This window comes from Sardina pilchardus, chromosome 14 (assembly GCF_963854185.1).
Source record: "Sardina pilchardus chromosome 14, fSarPil1.1, whole genome shotgun sequence".
Taxonomy (NCBI): domain Eukaryota; kingdom Metazoa; phylum Chordata; class Actinopteri; order Clupeiformes; family Clupeidae; genus Sardina; species Sardina pilchardus.
The window spans coordinates 22,806,179-22,829,518 of NC_085007.1; the positions used below are offsets into that span (position 1 = coordinate 22,806,179).

The 23,340-nt window shown below is 47.3% G+C and overlaps 1 protein-coding gene across 1 annotated transcript in view; it reads left to right on the forward strand.

Annotated features, from left to right (window-relative positions):
* Positions 1–23,340, forward strand: part of rxraa (retinoid X receptor, alpha a) — a 141,057-nt gene that overhangs the window by 112,210 nt on the left and 5,507 nt on the right. Inside the window, exons 7-11 of the mRNA XM_062553931.1 lie at positions 7,643–7,812; positions 15,045–15,174; positions 17,182–17,314; positions 20,320–20,411; positions 22,487–22,592. Coding sequence (XP_062409915.1) covers positions 7,643–7,812; positions 15,045–15,174; positions 17,182–17,314; positions 20,320–20,411; positions 22,487–22,592 — 631 coding nt within the window. The remainder of the gene's footprint in view (positions 1–7,642; positions 7,813–15,044; positions 15,175–17,181; positions 17,315–20,319; positions 20,412–22,486; positions 22,593–23,340) is intronic.

Genomic DNA, 23,340 nt, shown 5'->3' on the forward strand with positions numbered 1-23,340 from the left:
GATACTCAGAACATAGAATATGACGGAGGTGGATATTAGCTAGTTGGATGGCATGTAGGCTAAGTAAAATAGTGATGTTTCAAAGCTAAAAGCATGTCCTAACCAGACGCAATGCGAGCTAACGTTTATTAGGCTATATTCTGCATTGCTTGACAACGGGAGAGATAGAACTAACGACTGGCTTTTGGCCATAGCAACGTGCTTTTAGAACTAACGACTGGCCTTTGGCCATAGCAACCATCCATTTAGAACTAGTAACGGCAGTTTGTCCTGCAAGTAATAGAACTTTGTGGCGGAGAGAAGTTAGTTCTACAAACAAGACAGTTTTAGCGATTTACATTATAATGGGAAATTAGCGCAAAAAACAAGTGGTAGAATTGTTGTATAAAAGCAATATAGCACTTGTGATCGTGGGTTGTTGCTGGATATTCCCACGGATGTAGTTGCCTGCGCCACTCGGCCTCGGGCCTCGAGGCTACGGCCGAACAACACCCGTGGGAATATCTAGCAACAACCCACTCCCACTCGTGCTATATTGCTTAAATATGTATACTGTATGTATATACTGTATGGGCAATTCCATGCAAAACTGTCAAGTCCATAACCCCACACAGCATCATACTATGATGTGGATGATGATTTCTTAAAAGTTTACCATTTCGCTCGCGCAAAAACAAAAATTAATCGTTCCTACATCGTTTTTTTCATCATTCCTACAAACATTTATCAGAACCAACATTTCTAGATGATGTTGGGAATGGGGTAGGCCTACTATTACTAAAATAAATGCATAAGGTAGCCTATGCCTGTTTTTTACATCCCGACTATTTAATGTAGGTTTTAGGCTAAGCCTACACAGTAAGAGCAACAAGTTGGCCAGAATTATATGAAATAAGGGCATAAAGGGCATGAATAAGACAATTCCTTAGGAGGGGTTGGGAATGCCTGGGTTGAGTTTGAGATGCATTAGGCCTATAGCCTACACATGGATCATCACTATTTGTTTTGTGTTTTTATCCAACTTTGATAACATGCATATAAATATGGAGATTACTTTCTTTTCGCCTTTTCATTGTTATTAGCCTATGCCAATCAACTGAGTTGAATGCTGTGCATGTTGTCTCTACATAGGCTACACATATTGCTGTGCATGTTGTCTACACAGCCTATAGTAGCCTACACTGTTGGCTAATCTAATTAGGCTACACACTTTGCGATAAGGTGACATTTCTGATTCTGACACAACCATCATACAAAATAAAACGAACTCAGCCAAAGCCTGTTGCAAAAGCCAAGTTCAGCGGCCACAACGTTTTGAAACTTTTCCCCCGGTTCCCATTCGGCTTATGTGACATTTGCAACGTTTAATCATCTTTAACATCGTTCATAGACCTTTACTGACCTCAATCACGCAGACCACCGCAGCATCAGTCTCTCTCTCTCCTGCTCCTCACTAACTTCTTGAAACATCTTTGTATCATCTAGCCAATGAATTGAAAGACAGTCTAAATGTTCCCATGCCAAAAACTAATGCTATACAATGCCATTTAGTTTTCACCATGTCTATGGTTTTCACTCGCAATAAGAAGCTGTTAGCCTGAGTTTGGTTGTTCGATGTTGGCATTTTCCATAACGTTCCATTTAGCTGCCAAAAGCAAATGAAATAGACAAATAGCTTACAATATCGCCAGGCTGCAATATCACCTTTCCTTCCCCATAGCTAAATGTAGGCAACGTTAAGCAATTAACAATTAGCCTACTAATATCAACTAACAATCTCACTATGTCGTTCACTGCGAATTGTGTCCTCTCTTCCGCCCACAGCACGGGAACGTTAACTACGCTCGCCTGCCTACCGCGCTAGCCAGAGCGCTAAAGGCTCTGAGGCATGGGAATCATAACGATAATTTCATTCAATAAACAGACTTGTAGGCTATTTATAGTTTGACTCGCTTTGTTGTCATGTTAAATTAATATCTAAATAATCACGCTGACGGTGTCAATGACAATCAATCAGGAGGAGTAGTTATTGAAAATAATCACGCTTTAGACATGACCAGCCTACTTCAACTTGATGGCACATAGACCATAGCTAGCAATAATTGCAAATATTTTTTAGATCTTCTGACTAAGTTTACTGTACTTATTCAAACGACATCAGCACCACTGTCACTGGATATAAAGCAAACGTTGACTTTCACTCGGTGCTTCACTGACTGTAAAAAAGTGTCATAATATTATCTATCTATGCACTGCCTGATGCTTGACAGCAATTGCTAGCTCGATGAGTTGCGAAACGACATCAGCAAAACGTACCACTCGGTCCGTATTAAATTTACAGTTAACAACATTGGCTTCCCAGGCATGCATTTAATTACCTTTCACTGCCTTCACGTCTGCCAGGCTCCAAACTGTCTTCATAACAGCAGTTGCAATTCAGTATTAAAGTTAAAACCAACTATTTAAACTGCAGTTAGTTTAGCCTAACCTCATAACTAGACCTCTCAAATTCCGAAATTTGAAGTCTAAATATACACACTTTATGTTGAAAGTGTAACTGCGATTACATTCTAATTAAAATCCTCCTTGCCTCAAGCACACTGCAGACAGGGCGACCGCTCTACTTCCGGTATTTCGCCGACGTTGGGAGTGAAGTTCACCCAGAATGCTCAGGTCAATACAAATCATCCAAAACACACCGTCAGTATGAAACATCGTGTAATTGTCTAGTATATATACCAAATGAACACCCATAACATTTAACAGCGTGTAAGTCCGTACTTGTCCTTAGGGGCCATGGCATTGCTTAGATCTAACAAGTCTCAGGATGAGACACTCCGTAGCGGACCATCCTAGAACTATCCACATTGTACCGTTGCGGACCATCTCCAACATCCAATGATAAATTGTAAGGTGTGAGGCTACTATCATACGCTAGGGAATGTATGCCAGGACATGGCAGAACTCCATAGTGCTGTGAGAATTGCACCAATGTATTTTACAAGAATGGCCTTGATTTGATTTTTTTAAAAAAAATATCAACATTGTATCTTAAATCACTCTGAAATGTCATTTCTGCATGACCTAAGCAATTTAAGATGAGCTATTCTGAATAATAGCATACATTCACAAACACACACGTTTTTGCTAATTATAGAGCCATCGACAGACCAAATAACACCAAATTTATTGAGGGTGCTTTGGATGGGGTCTCAAGTCATCCCACCAAATATGGCTTTCATACGTCACAGCATTGCCAAGATAGGCACACTTCCTGTTTGGTGGCTTCGCTCGCTGAATTTAATTGGTCGTCACAGGCGAACGCTTGGACGTATGAAGGCGAAATCAAGGCATTTGATCCGCCTTGGTCTGTAGATCACGCGTGCCAAGTTTCATGACGATCGGATGAACTATGCGGCCAAAGTCGCTTTACTTTGATTTTGGACAAAATTCAAAATGGTGGAAAATCCATCATGGCGGAAAATTACGTCACATGGTGCGCTGGAATCGGCTGAGTCAGAGGATTCCAACGGTATAAGTTTTATCAAAATCGGCCATACGGATCAAACGTTACGGGCATTAACGTGTTTTCCAACTTTGACCAGTTGGTGGCGCTAGGGCGTGAGAGCGGAGAGCATGAAACCTGGTGGTGTCAATCAGGGTAGTCTCTTCTATCAGCGTACCAAATTTCATGACTTAATGTCTTACGGTTTGGGCTACAGGTGGAAAAATGTGTGGGCATCAGCGCTCAAAAATCACTTTTCCATTCATTCCTATGGGAAAAAATCGACCGGAAAAACTGGAATAACGGGAGAACGACAAGGCGTATCAAAAAGCTGTATACAAGCCACCATCCTCGCATCAGGACCGACGCGTGAGAGGTGGAACGGCGTCTCTAGCTCTAAATCCCTAGGACAAGATAGGGAGACAAAAGTTTGACTTAAGATAAATAAGTAGTATATGAAACGCACGGAGAACAATAGTGTGCTTTTGCAAGCACACTAATTAGCTGGATAGGTGAGCCTCTCTGTAGGCAACATTTAGAGTGAGAGAAAGAGAGAGAGAGTCAGAGAGCATGAGAGAGAGAAGTAGAGAGATTGCGAGAGAGAGTGAGAGAGAGAGAGATGCAGTGTGTAGAAAGAGACATCTGAGAGACAAATGAAAAAGACTGTAAGAGAAGGCAAGTGAGAAATGGAAATGGTGGAGCATCTATTAGCGAAGTTATACGCTTCCTTGTGCAAAAAAAAAAGATAAAATAACTTCTACTACGACTTTTTCATGCTGAAAATCCATGGGATTTCTGCTTAGAAGCTTCATTTTTTAGAAGTTGTGTGGAGCTCTGTGGGCTATCGACCTTATATCAAAGAACAGTGAGAAGACTTGCAAAACGTCCTGACCTTTCAGCTGACTCCAAATATATGATATTTTGATAGAGGGAGAGAGAGAGAGAGAGAGAGAGAGAGAGAGAGAGAGAGAGAGAGAGAGAGAGAGAGAGAGAGAGAGAGAGAGAGAGAGAAAGAGAGAGGGGAGATGGAGAGGGAGAAATAGAGAAAGAGAGGGAGATAGAGAAAGAGAGCGCCTCATGACATAGTAGAGAGAAAAAGAGAGAGTGAGAGAGAGAGAGAGAGAGAGAGAGAGAGAGAGAGAGAACCCATTCTCAAGCCATACCGCAGGAGAGCAAGACATTAGCCCTTTTAGCACCCTTCTGACGCTTCCTCGAAAGAGTGAGCCCGGCGAGTGCACTCTCCACTCTCTCTCGCGCCAGTGGAGCGACGGCGGCGGTGGTGGCGGTGGCGGCGGCGGCGGCGGTGGCGGCTCTAAAATATTGATCGGGCTGGATTATTTTTAGGCCGGTTGGCTCATCCAGCAGATGCCTAAGGGAGGGCGAATGTGTCATGCTGTCTGGCAGGTCCCAGGAGGTAAACCCCCGTCCTCGTGCTCTTCAAAGGTTGCTCCCCCCATAAACGGATCTCAGCCGGCACTGGGCCGACGCTGGGCCAGTGCCGGTCCGGATGAGGGGCAGATCTGGCGTCAGTGTCAGCTCTGTGTCAGCAGTGGTAGGACCGGAATGCATGAAAATCCCTAAATCCATCTTCAGCGGCGGGGCACCGCGGCTCAGTCCGAGCGGTTTTGTTTCAGCGGGGGCAAATGACAAGCACTAAGCGCTTAGATAGTGACGCAATCAGCCATTAACTCTGCTCATTAAGAGACAGAGACAGGAAGAGAAAGGCAGCAAAAAGGCAACGCTAAGAGGTGAGAGAGAGAGAGTGGGAGAGAAAGCGAGAGAGAGAGAGAGAGAGAGAGAGAGAGAGAGAGAGAGAGAGAGAGAGAGAGAGAGAGAGAGAGAGAGAGAGACAGAGAGAGAGACAGAGAGAGAAAGAGACAGAGGGGGCAAGACAAGCAAATCTGGAGTAGGAATGGAACCCTTCTCTTTCTCTGTCTCTCTCTCTCTCTCTCTCTCTCTCTCTTTCTCTTTCTCTCTCCTGACCTGTGAGTGGCCCCAGCCCCCACCACCAGCCCCCCCCTTACACACACACACACACACACACACTCACACACACACACAGACACACACTCACACACACACACAGACACACACCCTCCCTCCCTCTGTATTTATACCAGTGGGGACTCGGGCTGTATTCGAGGATATTATCATTTACTGGCTTTCACCTCATCCAGCAGCTCATAAGCCCCCTGTACCCTGCGGCTGAGGAGGAGGCTAGGCTAGGGGTAGCGCTAGGCCAACGCAGGCTACGGAGGGGGTGGGGTTGGGGGTGGAGGTGCTCTGGGGGGGGGGGGGATGGGGTTGGGGGCTCCGGTTGTGGGGGTATAGTCGGTGCTGTTTTAGGCCTGGAGCGCTGAGTGATTCTACAGGAAGGGGGAGAAAAAAAGACAAGAATTGAAGAGAGAGAGAGAGAGAGAGAGACAGAGCGAAGAAGAAGGAGGAGGAGAAAAAAAAAACGGGATTAAATGAATTTATGCTCGGCGGGCCGCGCCGGGGAGAGGCAGCCGTAACGTGATTTCCGAGCCCCTCACCTCTGCCTGACTCGGGGCTGAAGTATGCTACCCTCAAGATGACCCCCAGCCACCCACCACCACCACCACCTCCACCACCCCCACCCCCACCCCCACCACCCCCACCTCAAGCCCTCCACCCCGACCCCCCACCCCGACGCCAGACAGCACTCTCACTGCAGCGCAGGGGGGGCGGGTGGGGGTCCTCAGGAAGCCCCCTTCACTCAGCGTGCAGTCTCCCTCTCTCGCTCTCTCTCCGTCTCTCTCTCACACACACACACACATACACATACGACACACACACACACACACACACACACACACACACACACACACACACACACACACATTCAACTATTCAGAATGGCACAGGAACCGAGGGTGTGATTCAGCAGTGAGGAAATAGCAATAGAAGAAAGGGAGTTGACGTTTTTATGTGGTGTGTGTGTGCGTGTGTATGGGTGTGTGTCTGTGTGTGTGTGTGTGTGTGTGTGTGTGTGTATGTGTGTCTGTGTGTGTTTGGATGTTGTGGGTCCCTGAAGCTCTGGAAAAATCCACCAGAAGCAAACAAACCGTAACATATTCAAGATCACAGGTACATGGGATGCATTCTAACACGCTCAACACACACACACACACGCACACACACAGACATCCGTTCGCAACACTGTCCATACATATACACATAAATGGAAGTTGCTGCATAAACAGAGCCCCCACTGTGTTCAAACAAACACACATACACACTTTCCCTCTCTCTCTCTCTCTCACTCACACACACACACACACACACACACACACACACACACACACACACACCCAAGCACGCTGTTGGGCTTTAGGTGTGGTTAGTGGCGCGTAGGTCTCCGTGTGGTCAGCTGTCGACTCAGCACATAGACCACTTCCCGTCTTTCATCCAGCAGGGGCCTCTTTTTCCACCATGACTCCTGTACAACACCAATAACAAATCCCTCTCACACACACACACACACACATACACACACACACACCCACAATCACACACACATCACACACAAGACATTCCTAATCTGTACCCTTGTCATTAGATTTCACACGCCACACAATTCTTAAACAATGCGAATCAGCCAAGCCCCGTCAAGACATAACACTACATCTTCGGTTCAAACTGTCGAGCTCCAAACCGACCGGGTACACTGATCAACATCCCAAGAGCGCCACCCAGAAAGAAAAAAAAGCATAAAGTATATTTCATCCTGTTTCAAGGATTAAGTGGGATTAGTTTTCGAAGGGTCTCCCAATTCAACTCAATTCCGTTCAGTTGTATGGGAGTAACACTAGTCTCAATGGAAATAGTTTGAGGCATTTTTGTTTACAGTTAAGCTTCCCCAAGAGCAAACTTAGGACTGGAGCGGAAAAATGAGGGAAAATGGAATGCCTTTCATAGCAGAAATAAATATTTCTGTCTTGACAAGTGTAGACAAAGCATTTTTGGAAAAGCAACAGTCCTCTGTTTTTTTGAAGTCTGTTTTGGGGTTAGCAGCAGCAGTGGTGCCTCACAGAATGCACCCCCTTGTGGCCGTTTGTGTGCATAGCGGGCTCTGTGAGCAGCAGTAGTGACCGGAACTAGTTTTGTTACATGCAGCCGTCCAGGAGGAGCGTCAGCGGGCCAAGGACTGCAAGGAGAACGAGGTGGAGTCCACCAGCAGCGTCAACGAGGACATGCCCGTGGAGAAGATCCTGGAGGCCGAGCTGGCCGTCGAGCCCAAGACCGAGACCTACATCGAGACAAACCTCGGCATGCCCTCCAACTCGGTGAGTGCCTGATGACCTTGGTCATGTGACTTCATGTTAATATCAAAACAGGTGGGGAAACATCATCCATGTGTTAGAGTGTTAGAGTGTAAGTGGTTTATGATAAGAGCAGTTGATTATCTCTTTGCATAGTAAAACTCCTTGTGTCATACTGTAAGTACAGTAAGTAAGTACTGTAAGTCCCTCCTTCTGTCAGTTTGAGTGATGGCATGGTTTTCTTCTCCCTGATAAGAGTTATGGCACCAGATCAGAGAGCAGGTCAATCAAGAGAGATCAAGAGACATCCTTTGCCAGAAGTGTGTGTGTGAGTGTGTGTGTGTGTGTGTGTGTGTGTGTGTGTGTGTGTGTGTGTGTGAGTGTGGGCCTCATGCCCCAACCCTGTACACCTACATGCTGTTCATCCTAGTGTCCCCATTCACCCAGCTAGGCTGGCATGTGTGTAGGTGACGTGTTCAACAGGCACTCATAGGCACCATGTATAATGCAGGCGTCTCATGGAGGTTCCCCTCCAGGACGGTACTACCTGCACAAACTTTTCCAGTCTGTTCTGAACCCGCTACGCTCACAGACTCAGTTCAGACACACGCTACTGGGTTCCCTCATAAATGTATTCATGTGAGCCGTCCTCTAGCAGAGAAGCTGACACCTCAGGAGAACCCAGCAACTTTCACACGTACTGCAAAAACAGCCAAAAAAGTTGTTTTGTTGTGGTGCTTTTTGTTCTTTCATTGCCTTTTTTTGGTCTTCTTTTTTGGTCTTGGGGTATTTTGTGCATTCTTACAAGTCTTTGGTTCCTCATACTTCTCAAGGCACTTCAGGTAGTCACAGTTGAGTTCCCTTGTACTGACTTAAAGAAACAAGATAAGGTTCTGCTAGTGAATGAGTGCGGTGTTAAAAATGTCATTTATTCAAAGTGGAGATAGTGCACTGTAGTCCTGTGCAAATATGGCCTGTCACTGTGTCGTTTGCTCTCTAACTCTGTAATGACATTAAAGCTTAAATCCTGATTAAAGGTCGATGTTAAAGGATTAAAAATCATGAGAAACGGATAGCTGGTATGGGCACTTGCTCTCTGTCTGAGAGTGAATGTGAATGTGTGTGTGTGTGTGTGTGTGTGTGAGAGAGAGAGTGTGTGTGCATGTGACTATGTGTGTGAGAATATGAGTTTGTGTGTGTGTGTGTGTGTGTGTGTGTGTGTGAGAGTGTGCTTGCGTGTTCGGGGCCCTCTTGGCTGCCTGTCAAAAGCATTGACTCTCTCTCATCTCTCCCTCTCCCCCTGTCTACCCCCCCCCCCCCCTCCCCACCCCCTCCCACCCCCTGGTCAGGGCCGCTTTGGGAACAAGTGCCCCGTGTGATAATTAATCAGAGTGCCGGTGGCAGGCTGGCGAAGCGGCGGCTGGTGAAGGGCTTGGGGTTGAGAGGGGGGAAGAGGAGGGTGGAGGAGGGGAAGAGGGGGTGGAGGGGAGAGTGGAGGGTGAGGGCAGGGGGCAAAGGGGGGGGGTGGGGGGGGGATAAGAGGTTGGAGCACCGCGGCGAGCAAACGGCTGGGCCCTGGCTGAATGGGCCGTGTTTATCTCATGCTGACCTAGAACAGGAGTTAAACAGCCGTTAGTAACACGCCGCCGCGCACACAACCACAGGACTCCCCCCTGACAGAGAGAACAGGGCGGACGAGGAGGAGGAGGAGGAGGAGGAGGAGAGAGGGGAGAAAAAAAAGACACGCTCTCGTTTTTCGACCCTCTTGTCACGCTCGTTGGCCCTGCTTTCTCATCCTTGCCTTGTCTCGTGTTCTCTTGTTTCCCTCTCTCTCTCTCTCTCTCTCGTTCATTCTCTCACTCTCTCATTTTCTCCATGTGTCTGCGTTCGCTCAGTTCGTGTCTCGGCCCTTGTTGTTGGTGCTTGTTGTCTGGCTGCCGGCTCTCTCTCTCTGTTTCGCTCGCTCAATCACGCTCTCCCCCTTGTTTGTGTAACAGACTGATTCTGCCTGAGAAACAATCTGGGTACAAGCTGTTTTAATTGGAAAGGGCCTCAGTTCAGTTCACGGTCTCCGTTCTCATCCACTACAGTCTGCAGTCACCCTGTGTGTGTGTGTGTGTGTGTGTTGTGGGGGGTGGAGGTGAGGGGATGTCATTGTGTTTTTCTGTTCTTTTTAGAGAGGAAGAGAGAAGAAGAAAGAGGCCAAATGAGGTTCCAATCTCTGTCTTTGACTTGCGATGAGAACCAAAACACTGTAGCCTCTTTGTCGTCGTGCACGCTACAACCGTGTGGTTTCTGAGAGCTTTTTGGGGGGGGAGGTGGCGTGTGTGTGTGTGTGTGTGTGTGTGTGTGTGTGTTGGGGGGGGGGGGCAGTTAACATGAAAAATTCAGCCGTCGCTGGGCTGCTCTCGGCGAGTGATCAAAATTTCATGGGGCAGCAGCACACGCGGTGCGCGGCGTTTCCGCGAGAGCCTCGCCGACCACCAGGATCCGGCGAAAACAAAAACAGCCGTTGTGCCGTGCAGAGAGATGAACGGCTTCATTCAACATTGCCAACAACCGACAACCCCAGCACACCCCTCCCACAGCCCCCTCAAAAACATTTCACATGCCTATACCCCGATACCCCTTGACCCAAAATCCCAACATCTCTTTAATCCAGAGGGGCTTTTATTTCTCTCTCTGTCTCTCCACTCTTTCATTCATAGCTTTCTCTTAACTCTTAATACTCATCTCTCTTTCTCTGTCTCTCTCTCTCTCCACTCTTTTATCCATAGCTTTCTCTAAACTCTTAATACTTATCTCTCTCCCTCTATCTCTCGCACTCTCTTTCTGTGTTTCTGTGTGTGAGAACTTTCTCTCCCTCTCTGGCTAATCAGTCTCCTTATCTGCCAAGGCTCCTCCCTGTACTGAGCTAGTCCCCACTCAGGCCTCTCTCCGTGCCTGGATGGAAACACACACAGCTACAGCATCCGTGTGCGGAAACCACACTCAGCATTTTGTCTTCACTCACCACTCTTCCACCGAAGCCTCTCTCTCCCTCTCTCTCTTTCTCTCTCTCTCCCTCTCTCTCTTTCTCTCTCTCTCAAGCTAAAGATGAGTGCTTCGTCGGGTTTCTCCTCTGGAACTGACATTGCGGTTGTGCTACTGTAAGCACAAGCGGATGGCTGTGTGTGTGTGACGGCTGGATGACAGACCGTTAGCGTCTGATGCTAGCCTCTGTAGTTGGAGGCTGAGTGGAGTGAAAAGCAGGTCAGGCACTGGAACAATCGCTAACCAGTCCCATGCATCATTCATGAGCGCCGGCATGTTTGACAAGAACTCTGGGAGTTGTATTCTTGAGAGAGTGAGGAAGTGGGATGATTTTTTTTTGGAAGGGTCCTGCGTCTTACTCTCACGATCTTCTCTAACACAACCCCCCCCACCTCAGTTCTCCATGTGTGTTGCCGTCTTTGTGAATTAATGATGTGTTTGTTTGTTTGTGTGGTTAAGGAAAAGGCAAAACATGGCCGCTGGTCCCTCTCCTGCTTCCCGATTGGCATACAAGACACAAACACACACACACAGACACACACACACACACACACACCGCCATCTATCCCGATTAGGTGTGGAAATATTCATAAGGTGCGCAGATGCGTAGACGCGTTTCTCTCACCCCTGTTTCCCTGAGAAAGAAAGAAAGAAAGAAAGAAAGAAAGAAAGAAAGAAGTGAAGAGGGAAAAAAGGAAAGGAGGGGTAGAAAATAACAAACTGCCTCCGTCAGATGTGGAAAAGTAGCGGTTGTGGGCGCTGCCCGCCTGGCTGCCTGGCATGGCTATAGCTGCTTGGTATTGCAGGCGCACGTGTTTTGATCCTCCCCCGCGTCTGCGCCCGTCGGCTTTCAAACGGGGGGCGCTTAGGCCCCTGTGAAGTCGAGAGGAGCGAGATGAGATTTGCCCCCGTCTCGTGGGGGAAAAGGAGTCGGTCTTGGCAGACTTTTCTTTTTATATCATCTGGATCATCCAGGATTTTCACCACCCTTGTGTCTGCTGGGCGGGAGGGGAGGTGTGGAAAGTGTGGAGGGTGTTTTTTTTTGGGCGGGGGGGGGGGGGAGGGATGGAGGGAGGAAGGGAAAGTAAAGTTTGGAGGAAAGAAAATGTGGAAAAAAAGAAAAGCATCCGTGTTGCGTTGGAGTTTGGAGTTATTTTGGTGTGGGCTCACAGACGGAGAACTTCAAACGCTCGAGGACGGAACGGACTCATTCGCACGCGCGCGCAAAAAAAAAAAAAAACGAATCCCCCTGTCGCCGGCGTGTTCCGCTTCGCCACGTTCCCCCGTATCCTCTGATCCCTTTCTTCATCGGAAGTGAGCCGGTCCCAGCGTACCGCATCCCTGCTCTCTCCTCTCTCACAGTCGTAGACTGTTCCCAGATCTGTGACACCTCTTGTCTAGAACCACCCATGTTGCCCTTCCACCCTTCCTGTGTGACACCAGATCCCTTTTGATAGACATGTCTCTCATCCAATCAGAGGTACTCCTGACTGTGCCCGATGTGACTAATCTCTAAACAGATAAACTAGATGGTCACTTGTATATCGCACCTCCCCCACTTGTCTCCTCCCTGACACGATGATGATTGTGATGGACATGTCTCAGACCCAAGACCACCCCTTCTGTCATGAGACATGAGAAGGCATGAATCACTAAACAGGAAACTGAAAGGACCTCTTGTCCCCCACCCTTCCACCGGCCTGTTATAGAAGTGTCCTTGACCGAGACGCAGAACCTGGAAATGCTTTCAGTGTGCAGGTGTGAGAGCGGCGTCTACCTGGGCTGTGTGCAGGTGAGAGGTGGGCACGACGCGCCAAGTGTCCCCGAGTGGGCAGAGAAGCGCCCGGCTCCATAAATGTGCTCCACTTACTCTTTCTTTTAACTCCCATCCAATTATTCATGGAGTGTCTCTCTCTCTCTCACACACTCTCTCTCTTTCTCTCTCTCTCTGTCTCTCTCGCTGTCTCTCTCTCCTTCCTGCTCACTTTCTTTCCTCTCTCATCTCCCTCTTTCTCATTCTCTCCCTCTCCTCTCTCTGTGGTCGTTGACTTTCTTTCATCTTTTTGAAAAAAAGAAAAAGCTAAAAAAAAAAACTTTACGTCTTCCTCCTCTATTCGTCCCTTTTTTTCTCTTCTCCTCTTCTCAGCTCATTGCGGCGGCGCGCATCATCACCATTCGTTTCTCATTCCCCTCATTTGCCTCTCTCTCTTTCTCTCTCCCTTCCTCTCTCTCTCTTTCTCCTTTTCCTCTTTCTCTCTCTCTCTCTCTCTCTCTCTCTCCCTCTCCCCATCTCTTTGATGATCTCCGCATAGTCCTGAATAGTGATGAGCGGCTTGGGCAGGAAAAGGCTGAACCGCAGGCTTCCCATTCCAGCACCACCCCCCTTCTCCTCCATCACCTCTGGCTCACTGTCTTAGATGGACTCCCACCAAAGGCTTAAATGGGGCCTTTGAGGGAGCATGAAAGAGGGAGACAAACAGATTGGTTTCGTATGGTTTGCTAACAAAAATAAAATGATGTTCGGAGCTTGACACACAGCGTGAGAGCGCAAGATCTGAGCACAGACTCTCTTTCTCTCTCTCTCTCTCTTGTTCTCTTTCTCCCTGTCTCTCTCCCACTTTCTCTCTCAGACTCTCATCAGGGCTGTCATTGTCTTTCTATACCTCTGTCACTCTCTCTCTCACTCCCTCCTTCTTCCTGCCTCCCTCTCTTCCTCCTCGTCCCTTCTACGTCACGTCTACTTCATGTGGTTGACTGACGATAGCATTTACGCTAACATTTGGATGAATTGCCATTGTTCCAAGTCAAATCAAACTTCAACTTTTACTCTTTTCCCCTCAAATGCTGTTGAGTGCTCCGCACCATTGCAAGTTCTTTGCACCACAGCGTTGCAACCGCACACCACAGCACTGCAAACAGTGCAAGTTTATTTAATATTTGTATGTCAGTCATTGGTTTGCCTGAGTGGTAAATTACTTTCAATTACCCTCTCCTGAGTCAGTGTGTCTTTGAACTCTCTCAGATAATAGCAGACTCCAGCCAACTTGGGCTATTGTGTCTACCGCTACTGGAAGTTCAGTGGAAAAAACATGTCTCCACCTCCCCATATGGAAGCATGTGTTGAAGGTGAAGGGGGGCTTTTGAGGTGGTGGGGCTGGAACTCATGTCGAAGGCCTCTTGTGTCCCTCTGGGCTTCCTGTAGGAAGAGCTGGGGCTGTAAGCTCATTGCTCACGCTCACTGCCTTGCTGTAGGCACTTCCTGTTTCACCCTGTGATGGAGGGGTTGTTTGTTTTGCCTCTCCTCTCTCCTGTGCTGCCTGGGTGGGGGCAATTACTCAATTGGATTTCAGCTGTGTGTGTGTGTGTGTGTGTGCGTGTGTGTGTGTGTGTGTGTGTGTGTGTGTGTGTGTGTTCTGAGTTCTACAGAACACAAGGTCAACTAAAATCTGCACAGGGCCAACTGAAATCACTTGTGCACACACACACACAAGAAAATGCACCACAGGATCCAGTCAAAATAGTTAATCAGAGACAATAGGAAAAGAAAGATATGATTGTAGAACACAGAAGCACCTGACAAACCCTGAGGAGACTCTTGTGCATGTGTAGAGAGAGAGAGAGTGTGAGAGAAAGAGAGAGAGAGAGGCGCACACACACACACACAGACACACACACACACACACACACACACGCATGTATGCACACACCTGACAGATACAGTCACAGAGGAGATTCACAGAGCTGTCACACACTCAGTCAGGGGTGAGGAAGTACTGGAGTGTTGGAGTGCTCTGTCTTTCCTTACGTCAACGTTCCGCCTCAGTACCCAGCTCCAGCTGTGCCTGCACAGCTCTGACATGGGGGTGTGTGTGTGTGTGTGTGTGTGTGTGTGTGTGTGTGTGTGTGGAAGTGTATCAGAACATAGCTCACTTCTGATATAGAGGGAAAAGAAAAAGTGGAAAATGATGAGGAATCATAAGAAATACAATCAAGTGTGGCACTACAAATCAAAATGTCTGCATAATATACCACTCAGCTCTAGCGTATAACACAAATCCCCACTCGTCGTGTGTGTTTGGATGATTTAGCTATGCTAATGGTTCTCACGAAGATTGTGCTGATGTTGGTAATGATCACTGTGATGTTTTAACACATGCCTTTGCCTTTGAAGTCTCCACTTTGTACTCGCCCCGACTGACAGTCTGTCCTCTCCCCTCGGCCAGCCCAACGACCCCGTCACAAACATCTGCCAGGCGGCAGACAAGCAGCTGTTCACCCTGGTGGAGTGGGCCAAAAGGATCCCCCACTTCTCCGAGCTGCCGCTCGACGACCAGGTCATCCTGCTGAGAGCAGGTGGGTGCTTGTCCCTTCCATCTGTCTGCCTGTCTGTCAGTGCGTGTCAGTCAGTGTGTGTGTGTGTGTGTTTTGGTGCTGGTGATTATGAGTGTGTTTTGAGTTTTGTGATTATGATTGTGTGAGTGTGTGAATGTGTATGTGTGTGTGTGTGTGTGTGTGTGTGTGTGTGTGTGTGTGTGTGTGTGTTATATGTGTGTGTATCGTATCTATCGTTTCTGTTATGTTTATTTCTCTGGGGATCAAATTCTCTGTGGACTGAGGACATGTTTGTGTCACATGTTTGTCTCTATAGAGAGGTTTTTTTTAAAAGCCATTAAAGTCTTCATCGCCCTCATGGACTGTGTGGTCATAAAAGGAAGCCTCTTCTCAGAATAGTCCACAGTTCTGAACATTTAAATCTGGATAAACATTTCTAATTGTTTGTGTCCGTGGTTGTTTCCATTTCATGCAATGATACCAGGAGTCTTTGCAAGCACAGCCTGCAACACAGGAGTCCATTTGGGTCCACTGATAAACAGGTGTCTGCTAATGGAGGAGAGCAAAAAGGTTCCTCTGAAAGCATTTTGTTGAGATGGATAGAGATAGAGAGAGAGAGAGAGAGAGAGAGGAGAGAGAGAGAGAGAGAGAGAGAGAGAGAGAGAGAGAGGGAAAATTAGAGAGGGAATGAGAGAAGGAGAAGGTCTCCTCCAAGACTCCGCAGCTTTCTATAAATAACCTGTGGAGTTGTGCTGTCTCACAGATGAAAGCGGGTGCCTCAGCCTCTCCTACCCAGCAGTCCTCTGGGGAGTGCAGGGGGGGGGGGAAGGGGGGGGGGGGGGTGGAGGTGTTGAAGGAGAGGAGGAGAGCTGTGGGGGGGTGGGGGGTGGGGATCGTAGGTTAGTTGCTAGGCAGATCAGTTAAAGGAGCCTTGTTACTCATACTAACCAGTTAGCGCGTACAAAAAAAATAGAGCACTTCCAATATCCACTATGAGGTTTACCGATCTACACATTTCCGATCTATGATTGTGCTTTAGTACAAGTAACAAACATAAACTCTGTCTGGGGCAATAATAGCAAGTATATCATGGATTTTCAAATGTTGTTCTCGATAAGCATCCAAGCAAGGCATGTAGTCAACAGACAAAAAAAAAATGCCCAAACACTCTGCCCTCTGCCAGGAAATGTGTGAATTTGTTCGCTTGCTGCTGTGCAGTACACTTCACAAAATTCTCCACTGCTGGTGCATTCGGCTCACCTGTGCCCCATTCGGCCAACATGAGGGATCAATTTGCCCTCCTACCCTTGTTTGGGGAATGCTCCCAGCTTCACGGCAGAGCTTATCGGAGAGAGAGCGAGAGAGTGGAGCGATAAGAAGCGTGTTTCCTATTGGGCACTGACCCAGATCACAGAGTTGAGCTCTGGACACTCCAGCTGGACTGGATACTGCCGGAGATAGCATCACACTCTGCAACGCTGCCAAATACCTTCCAAATTACCTGTGCTAAATGCCTAGCTTAGGGCTATCTTTTAGAGTGGATATGTTGACGTATGTGTTCTTGTGTGGGTGTGGATGTGAGTATGAGTTCAGTTTGTGCTTGTATGCTATTAACTTGTTTGTCTATGCTTTACAGTAATTTCCTGTGTATTAGCTGCATTGGGTATAAGTCGCAGGACAGTGATTTATGCAAGTTAAAAGAAACAAAACCATATTAATACCATTTTAAATGCCCCCTGTATTAACATTTTAGCTGAAGAAACTGCAAATGGCAAAATCAATATACCGGTATAAGCTGTAGCTCATAGTTGGGAAATTACGGAAATTATTCATGTAAATGTACATCTGTAGCCGGGGGTTATGCTTGACTTAAACATGTTTTTTTGTGTGTGTGTGTGCTTGCATGTGTGTGTGTGTGTGCGTGTGTGTCTGTGTGCGTGTGTGTGTGTGTGTGTGTGTGTGTGTGTGTGTGTGTGTGTGTGTGTGTGTGTGTGTAACGGTGTGTGTGCGTGTGCGTGTACTTGGCAGGCTGGAACGAGCTCCTTATCGCCTCCTTCTCGCACCGCTCCATCGCGGTGAAGGACGGCATCCTGCTGGCCACGGGTCTCCACGTGCACCGCAACAGCGCCCACAGCGCCGGGGTGGGCGCCATCTTTGACAGGTCGGTCACCTCTCACCTCTGACCTTTCAACCCACCACCCCCCCCCCTCCCCTCCCTGGACATTCCACACACCTGAAGCGCTTTTAGTAAGAGGTCAGCAGCTGTGAGGGATGAAAGTGAGACAAGTTAAGATGGAGTAACTGACTCCTGTAGCTGTTAGGGGGGTAAAGGTAGGCTGGGTAAACCCTGCCTGATCTGCCGGCGATTTGGATTTCGCCCTGCAGCTCAGGCTGGAAACCTGCACGTCTATCTCTCCTGCTTCCTGTCCGCATCTTCTGGGTCCAATCACAAACTAGCTCATCCAAAAGGCGCACCCGGGTTGTTGGTCTGATTGGTTGAAGGACTATCCAAAAGCGTACCGAGTCATTTGAACTATGTCCAATGATCACGCCTCTTGTGCAGTTAAAATAAAGCGCAGACTCCCCAGACTAATGTTCAATCTGAAAAAAATAGAGCTTTGTATGGTGATAGCCAGACTAGGGTAAAAGTGTTACATAATGGCATTGCAGTACATGTGTGACTTTCAAAAAGTTGCTCACTTTGAGAGCACATAATTCTAGGTGCTGATGCTGACTGTGTGTGTGTGTGTGTGTGTGTGCGCACTTAATCGCTTTAGATTACTGTCTGTGAAATGGTACTGGAGGAGTGGTAGCTTCACAATTTTCTCCCCTCTTTTTTCATCCCTCTCTCATTTTTTTTGATGATGCAAGTCATGTGTCCGAATTTGCGCAGCGGAGGGAAAATGTCTGATCATCTGAATTCTCATGACAGAACTGAACGGAGCACCTTGACATTTCAGCCTCAGGGGACGGATGCCAAATGGACAGAGCAAAAGGGGGCTGTAGGAAAGAAAGAAAGAGAGAGAGATATAGCGAGCGTTGACACAGAGAGAAAGATAGAAAGAGAGTGAGGAGAAGACAGACCAAGGCAAAGACCCGCTATGAGTGTTATTGATTACCTCCAATAGAGTCATGAAATATGCACGTGAAGGTGAGGTGACCGGTCAGATGGCCGCAAAAAAGGGCCGCTGGGACGGCCGACGCTCAACGGAAATCCATTTATGTGTCATCTCCGATGACATCACGGCCTGGCAAGTCGTCTGCGGTGACCTGCCCTAAGCTTTAACGTGAAAGTCCTGGGAAAAATGACCGAGCCCTCTCATCAATCAGCCTAAGCTTTATATGATGTCATATCGCGGGGCCAAAGGGGTCGTCCTTCCCCATTTCTCATGCGGTCGACACATTTAAGTCTCACAGTTATGCGTCCAACGTGATCGTTTGTGATCGTTTGTGATGTTCTGACGGTTTTCGCTCTTCTAATCCCGGCGGTCCCGTTAGCTTTGTGGGAGTCTGTGGCGTGCTCCAGCGTAGTAAACAAAAGAACAGCGCTATATTGTGCCAAGCTGAATCAATAGCTGGATCCGTTCTAGCTATAGCGGAGCTGTCCATTTTTTATTTTTTTTTGTCATCTCGCAAAGCACATCCAGAGTACAGGGAGCCGCACAGTGAGGAGTGAAACAATGTGGAGTGGACCAGTGGGTCAGTGAAGTAGCCCTAAGACTGGCCAGCATGAGGTTGTACCGAATTAAAGAACTCACTCCTTTTCTTTTCTATCTAGTTCATGTTTACACTCCTCTTTTCTCCTCCTGTCCTCCTCCTGATTTGTCTTCCCTCCTTCACTCCCCTTCTCTTGTACTGCAGCCCTCTCTAATTTCTCCTCTTTCCTCCCCTTCTCTTTTTCTACCCCGTGCTCTCTTTCTTTTTCTCTCCCCTGAATGGTATGCATAGTAGGTTGGTTGAAGGAGAGAGCTGTTCCTTGGTACCATGGTGGCTATTGCGTTGCTTTGAAAACAGAGGAGAAGAAAGGAGTGGGGGAGGGGAGGAGAGGAGGAAGGGAGGGAGGAGAGGAGAGGAGGGAGAGAGGGAGGAGAGAAGAGAGTAAAAGGAGACGGAGCAGAGGGATAGTAAAGATGAGAAGAGATGCAGAGGCCTGATTACACGGCTTTTATGTGCGGCTCTGTACGAGGCCACCGTAACACGAGTGAACACACACACACACACACACACACACACACGCATACGTACCAGTACATGTGCACACACACACACACACATACACACACATGGTCACACACACACACACACACACACATACACACACACACACACACACACACACACACACACACACACACACACATACACACACACACACACACACACACACACACACACACACACACACACACACACACACACACACACACATTCTCCATTGTTCAAAAGGGCAGATTCAATTAAGAGTCAGTTAAGAAGCACAATCAGCCTCTTTTTATCTTCACTCCTTTCTCTCTTTTTTCCTCTCTCCCTCCTTTCTTGATGCTCTCTTCTTAATGGATGTCAGCAGGGATGTTCTTTTCCTTCCAAGAAGTAACAATGTCACTTCAATGATCTGCACGTTACTCTACTTCACTGTCGTTTTGTGTGTGTGTGTGTGTGTGTGTTTTTTTTACAAGCCTTCCCTTCACCCAACGGACCACCCCGGACACTGTTCTGTTTGTAAAGTAAAATTGTGTCGACCTAAATCAAGGCCGATTGGAAAAGATAGCGCGAGCTAATGCAAAGATGGGCAGAGAGCCACATCCTATAGACAGGGCTCTGGAATGTTCCAGTGTAATGGCGCTCTAACTCAGGCAGTAAGTGGCGGCTAGGTGACATTCTCACGGGGGAAACTCATGGAGTCCAGGGCCTAGGGTCACTTTTAAGTTTGGTGGCGTTTATTTTATTTTATTTTTTTCTTTTTTTTCTGAAGAGGACACCGTTAACATACAAGTTGAAGAGTGTGTTAGGTCACAGAGTTGTTCTGGCTTGAGTTGGCGGGTTGGGAGCTGTGATGTGTGGTTTGGATTGAGCTCGTAGGAAGACATCACAGGGTTTTCGGTGTAATGGAATCTGACGTTTCTGTCTTTGTTTCTCCATCTTTTTTTCCCTCCTCCAATACCACAGGGTGCTGACAGAGCTGGTCTCCAAGATGCGGGACATGCAGATGGACAAGACTGAGCTTGGATGCCTACGGGCCATCGTCCTCTTCAACCCAGGTAATAAAAACACTGGCGCGCACATACACACACAGACACACACTCTCTCACTCTCTTCTCTCTCTCTCTCTCTCTCTCTCACACACACACACTCACACTTAAATAGTCCAAGTATGCAGTCTGGAGTGTAGAGATATACAGTACTTGTGTAAAGATATATGGTAAAGAAAGAGTGAGTGGCTTAGCTTAGGATAGTTAAAAGAGATCATCACAATAAGTGTGTGTGTGTGTGTGTGTGTGTGTGTGTGTGTGTGTGTGTGTGTGTGTGTGTGTGTGTGTGTGTGTGTGTGTGTGTGTGTGTGTGTGTGTGTGAAGGGGTGTGCACTGTGCTCTATGGGCAGTGGGCAGGGTTGATGTTGTTAGCGTGCTTGTACTCCTCTCACTGGCATTGAAAACGACTTTGATGCTTAATGAGCAAGGGTCCCACAAACAACACCAAAGGGATTTGTTCTCCTGAAACACACACACACACACACACACGCACATACACACACACACACACACACACACACACACACACACACACACACACACACATACACACACACACACACAAACATTCACTAACACACACACACACACACTCTCACTCGTTCTCGTAGCCTACACACACAGACACAATTAGCATCCATTTTCCTAATTAAGAGCCCTCACAGAATTGCACCAGTGGGGCTGATTGAGGTGGAGGAGCAATAAAGAGATGTCTTAACAGCACACACAAACACACACACACACACAGAAAGAGAGATAGAGTGAAACCGTATCCAAAGTACATCCATTAGCTTAAGTTGTTCTTAGATATCTAATGTATTTAAATCTACAAGCACCCTTGTCCACTTTATCAGATGTTAACTAAGACGAATGCTCGCAATATGTCACCTCTAAGCGTAATCCGTAGCCAGAAACAATCATTCTCTCCAGAAACAGAAGGCAGCTTGTCCGACTCTCTTCCTTTTCCGAAACTCACCTGAAAATAGCGTGTCTGACTTGCGAGTTGAGTTGCGATAGTGCTAAAACTCAGCTGTTTTGCCGACAGGTCTCCATAACTCAGCGATGCGGATGCAGATGTCCGGTCTCGTGCTCTCGCTCTCCGCTCCGGTTCTTTTTTTCTTGCCTGCTGGCGCGTGTATAATCACTTATCCTCACATACACTGCCCATGGCTCCATGGGTCTATGGCTGTGAATGGCAAGTCTGGAGAAGCAGAGTTGTGTTAGCTGTTAGCAGAGTTATATCTATAGCATAAGTATACGGAGCTGTGTTAGCTGTTAGCAGAGTTAGCTGTGCGACTGCAGCTTCTGGGGTGGTAGGATGATGATCTCCTTGGTAACGGCCTGAGTTTACACAGTGTAAGAGGCCTAGGTGACTCGGTGTGGGGTTTCTGTTGGTGCATTCCAGTTGGGCTCATTTGGTTTATGCTCTGTGATCTCCCAAATGCAGGTCCTTGCCTGAGGGTTTCACTGGGTTGTCCAGAACTGTTTTTCTGTTGCCAGGCTGTTACACACACACATACTGTACAGAAGAACGGAGAGAGAGAGATAGAGAAAGAGAGAGCGAGAGAACACACAATGGCACATAAGTACTCTTACTAATAGTGTAGTTTGATGATAGAAACAGATGAACATAGTCATCTTAAGTTAAAACATGAGACATCGATCTACCTCAATTATTTACTTGCTACTTATTTATATGCTCTGCTTGACACATGTCATCCTGGCAAGCTTCAAACTACCACAGACTCCCTTTGGACAGCTCAAATCACATCTGCAACACTGATTGGCTTTCTCGCATGCATCTTCGAATAAACTTGTATTAGACACAGGCAAATTGGCTTCAAGGAAGTGATCAACATCATCACCACAAGGAAATTCCCCAGCTCCCAGTACACACGCACACACACACACACACGCACACACACACTCTGCTTTTTCTCATTCTATCTGAGAGACTTGCCTCATAAATCTTGGATTTATGCTGTCAGGGAGTCAGCTGATAGGACTATCTCTGGTCTGACTCACTGGCATCCTGAAACTAACTGCTGTTTATTTATCCTTCATCCGTATCCTTGTCCTCGCAGACTCCAAAGGACTGTCGAACCCTAGTGAGGTGGAGGCTCTCCGGGAGAAGGTCTACGCCTCCCTGGAGGCTTACTGCAAGCAGAAGTACCCTGAGCAGCCTGGACGGTAGGATCGACTACTCCTGCTTTTTTTCCCCTCTTCAGCTCACATGGCTGCCTCCTGGTGGTGGTCATTTGCAACTGCAGGATGAAGCTGTGTGTTTCTTATCTGTGGTGTCAGGGTCTTTATCTGCAGTAATGTATATTAGAGTGTACATTGGGGAACAACCATGAAGGCATTCGGTTTTAATGTGGGATGGGAAATCAGTGATATTTTTGAAAACATCAAAGACGTCAGAGCTTCAGTGAACCAGAAAACAGACAACGTCTGTCTTGCTTTTGTGAAGTTGTCAAAAGATTCGGAAGGGAAAGCCAACCAAATTAGAATCATCTCTCATTGCAATAAGTCGTCTCCCAAAGTGCTCTCATTACAAACTGCTCTATTCACTTATTGCCCCTAGAGATCATAAGCCCATTTTTTACTAACTTTCTTTACAATAAGTTTACAAACTCACTGTGTGGCGAGGCAGCTGAAATGTCGAGTTAGCAGGATATCGGGGGGTTGTTTGCATTTCAAGGGCTTCTCTCGAATTTAATTCCCTCTCAACTTTTTAAATTGGAAGCATTGACTGCATGGTGCTAATTGGGACCCAAACATCTGAACAAACATAATTAATTACCCCCGCCTCTCTTACATGGGCACTTCTGATGCTAATTCACTAAGGAAGGAAAGCCAATCTTGCTGTCGTAACCAACAAAATCCAACTCCCTTTGACTTTGTTCCCTCTATTTTTTTGTCTGTTTTTTCATGGATG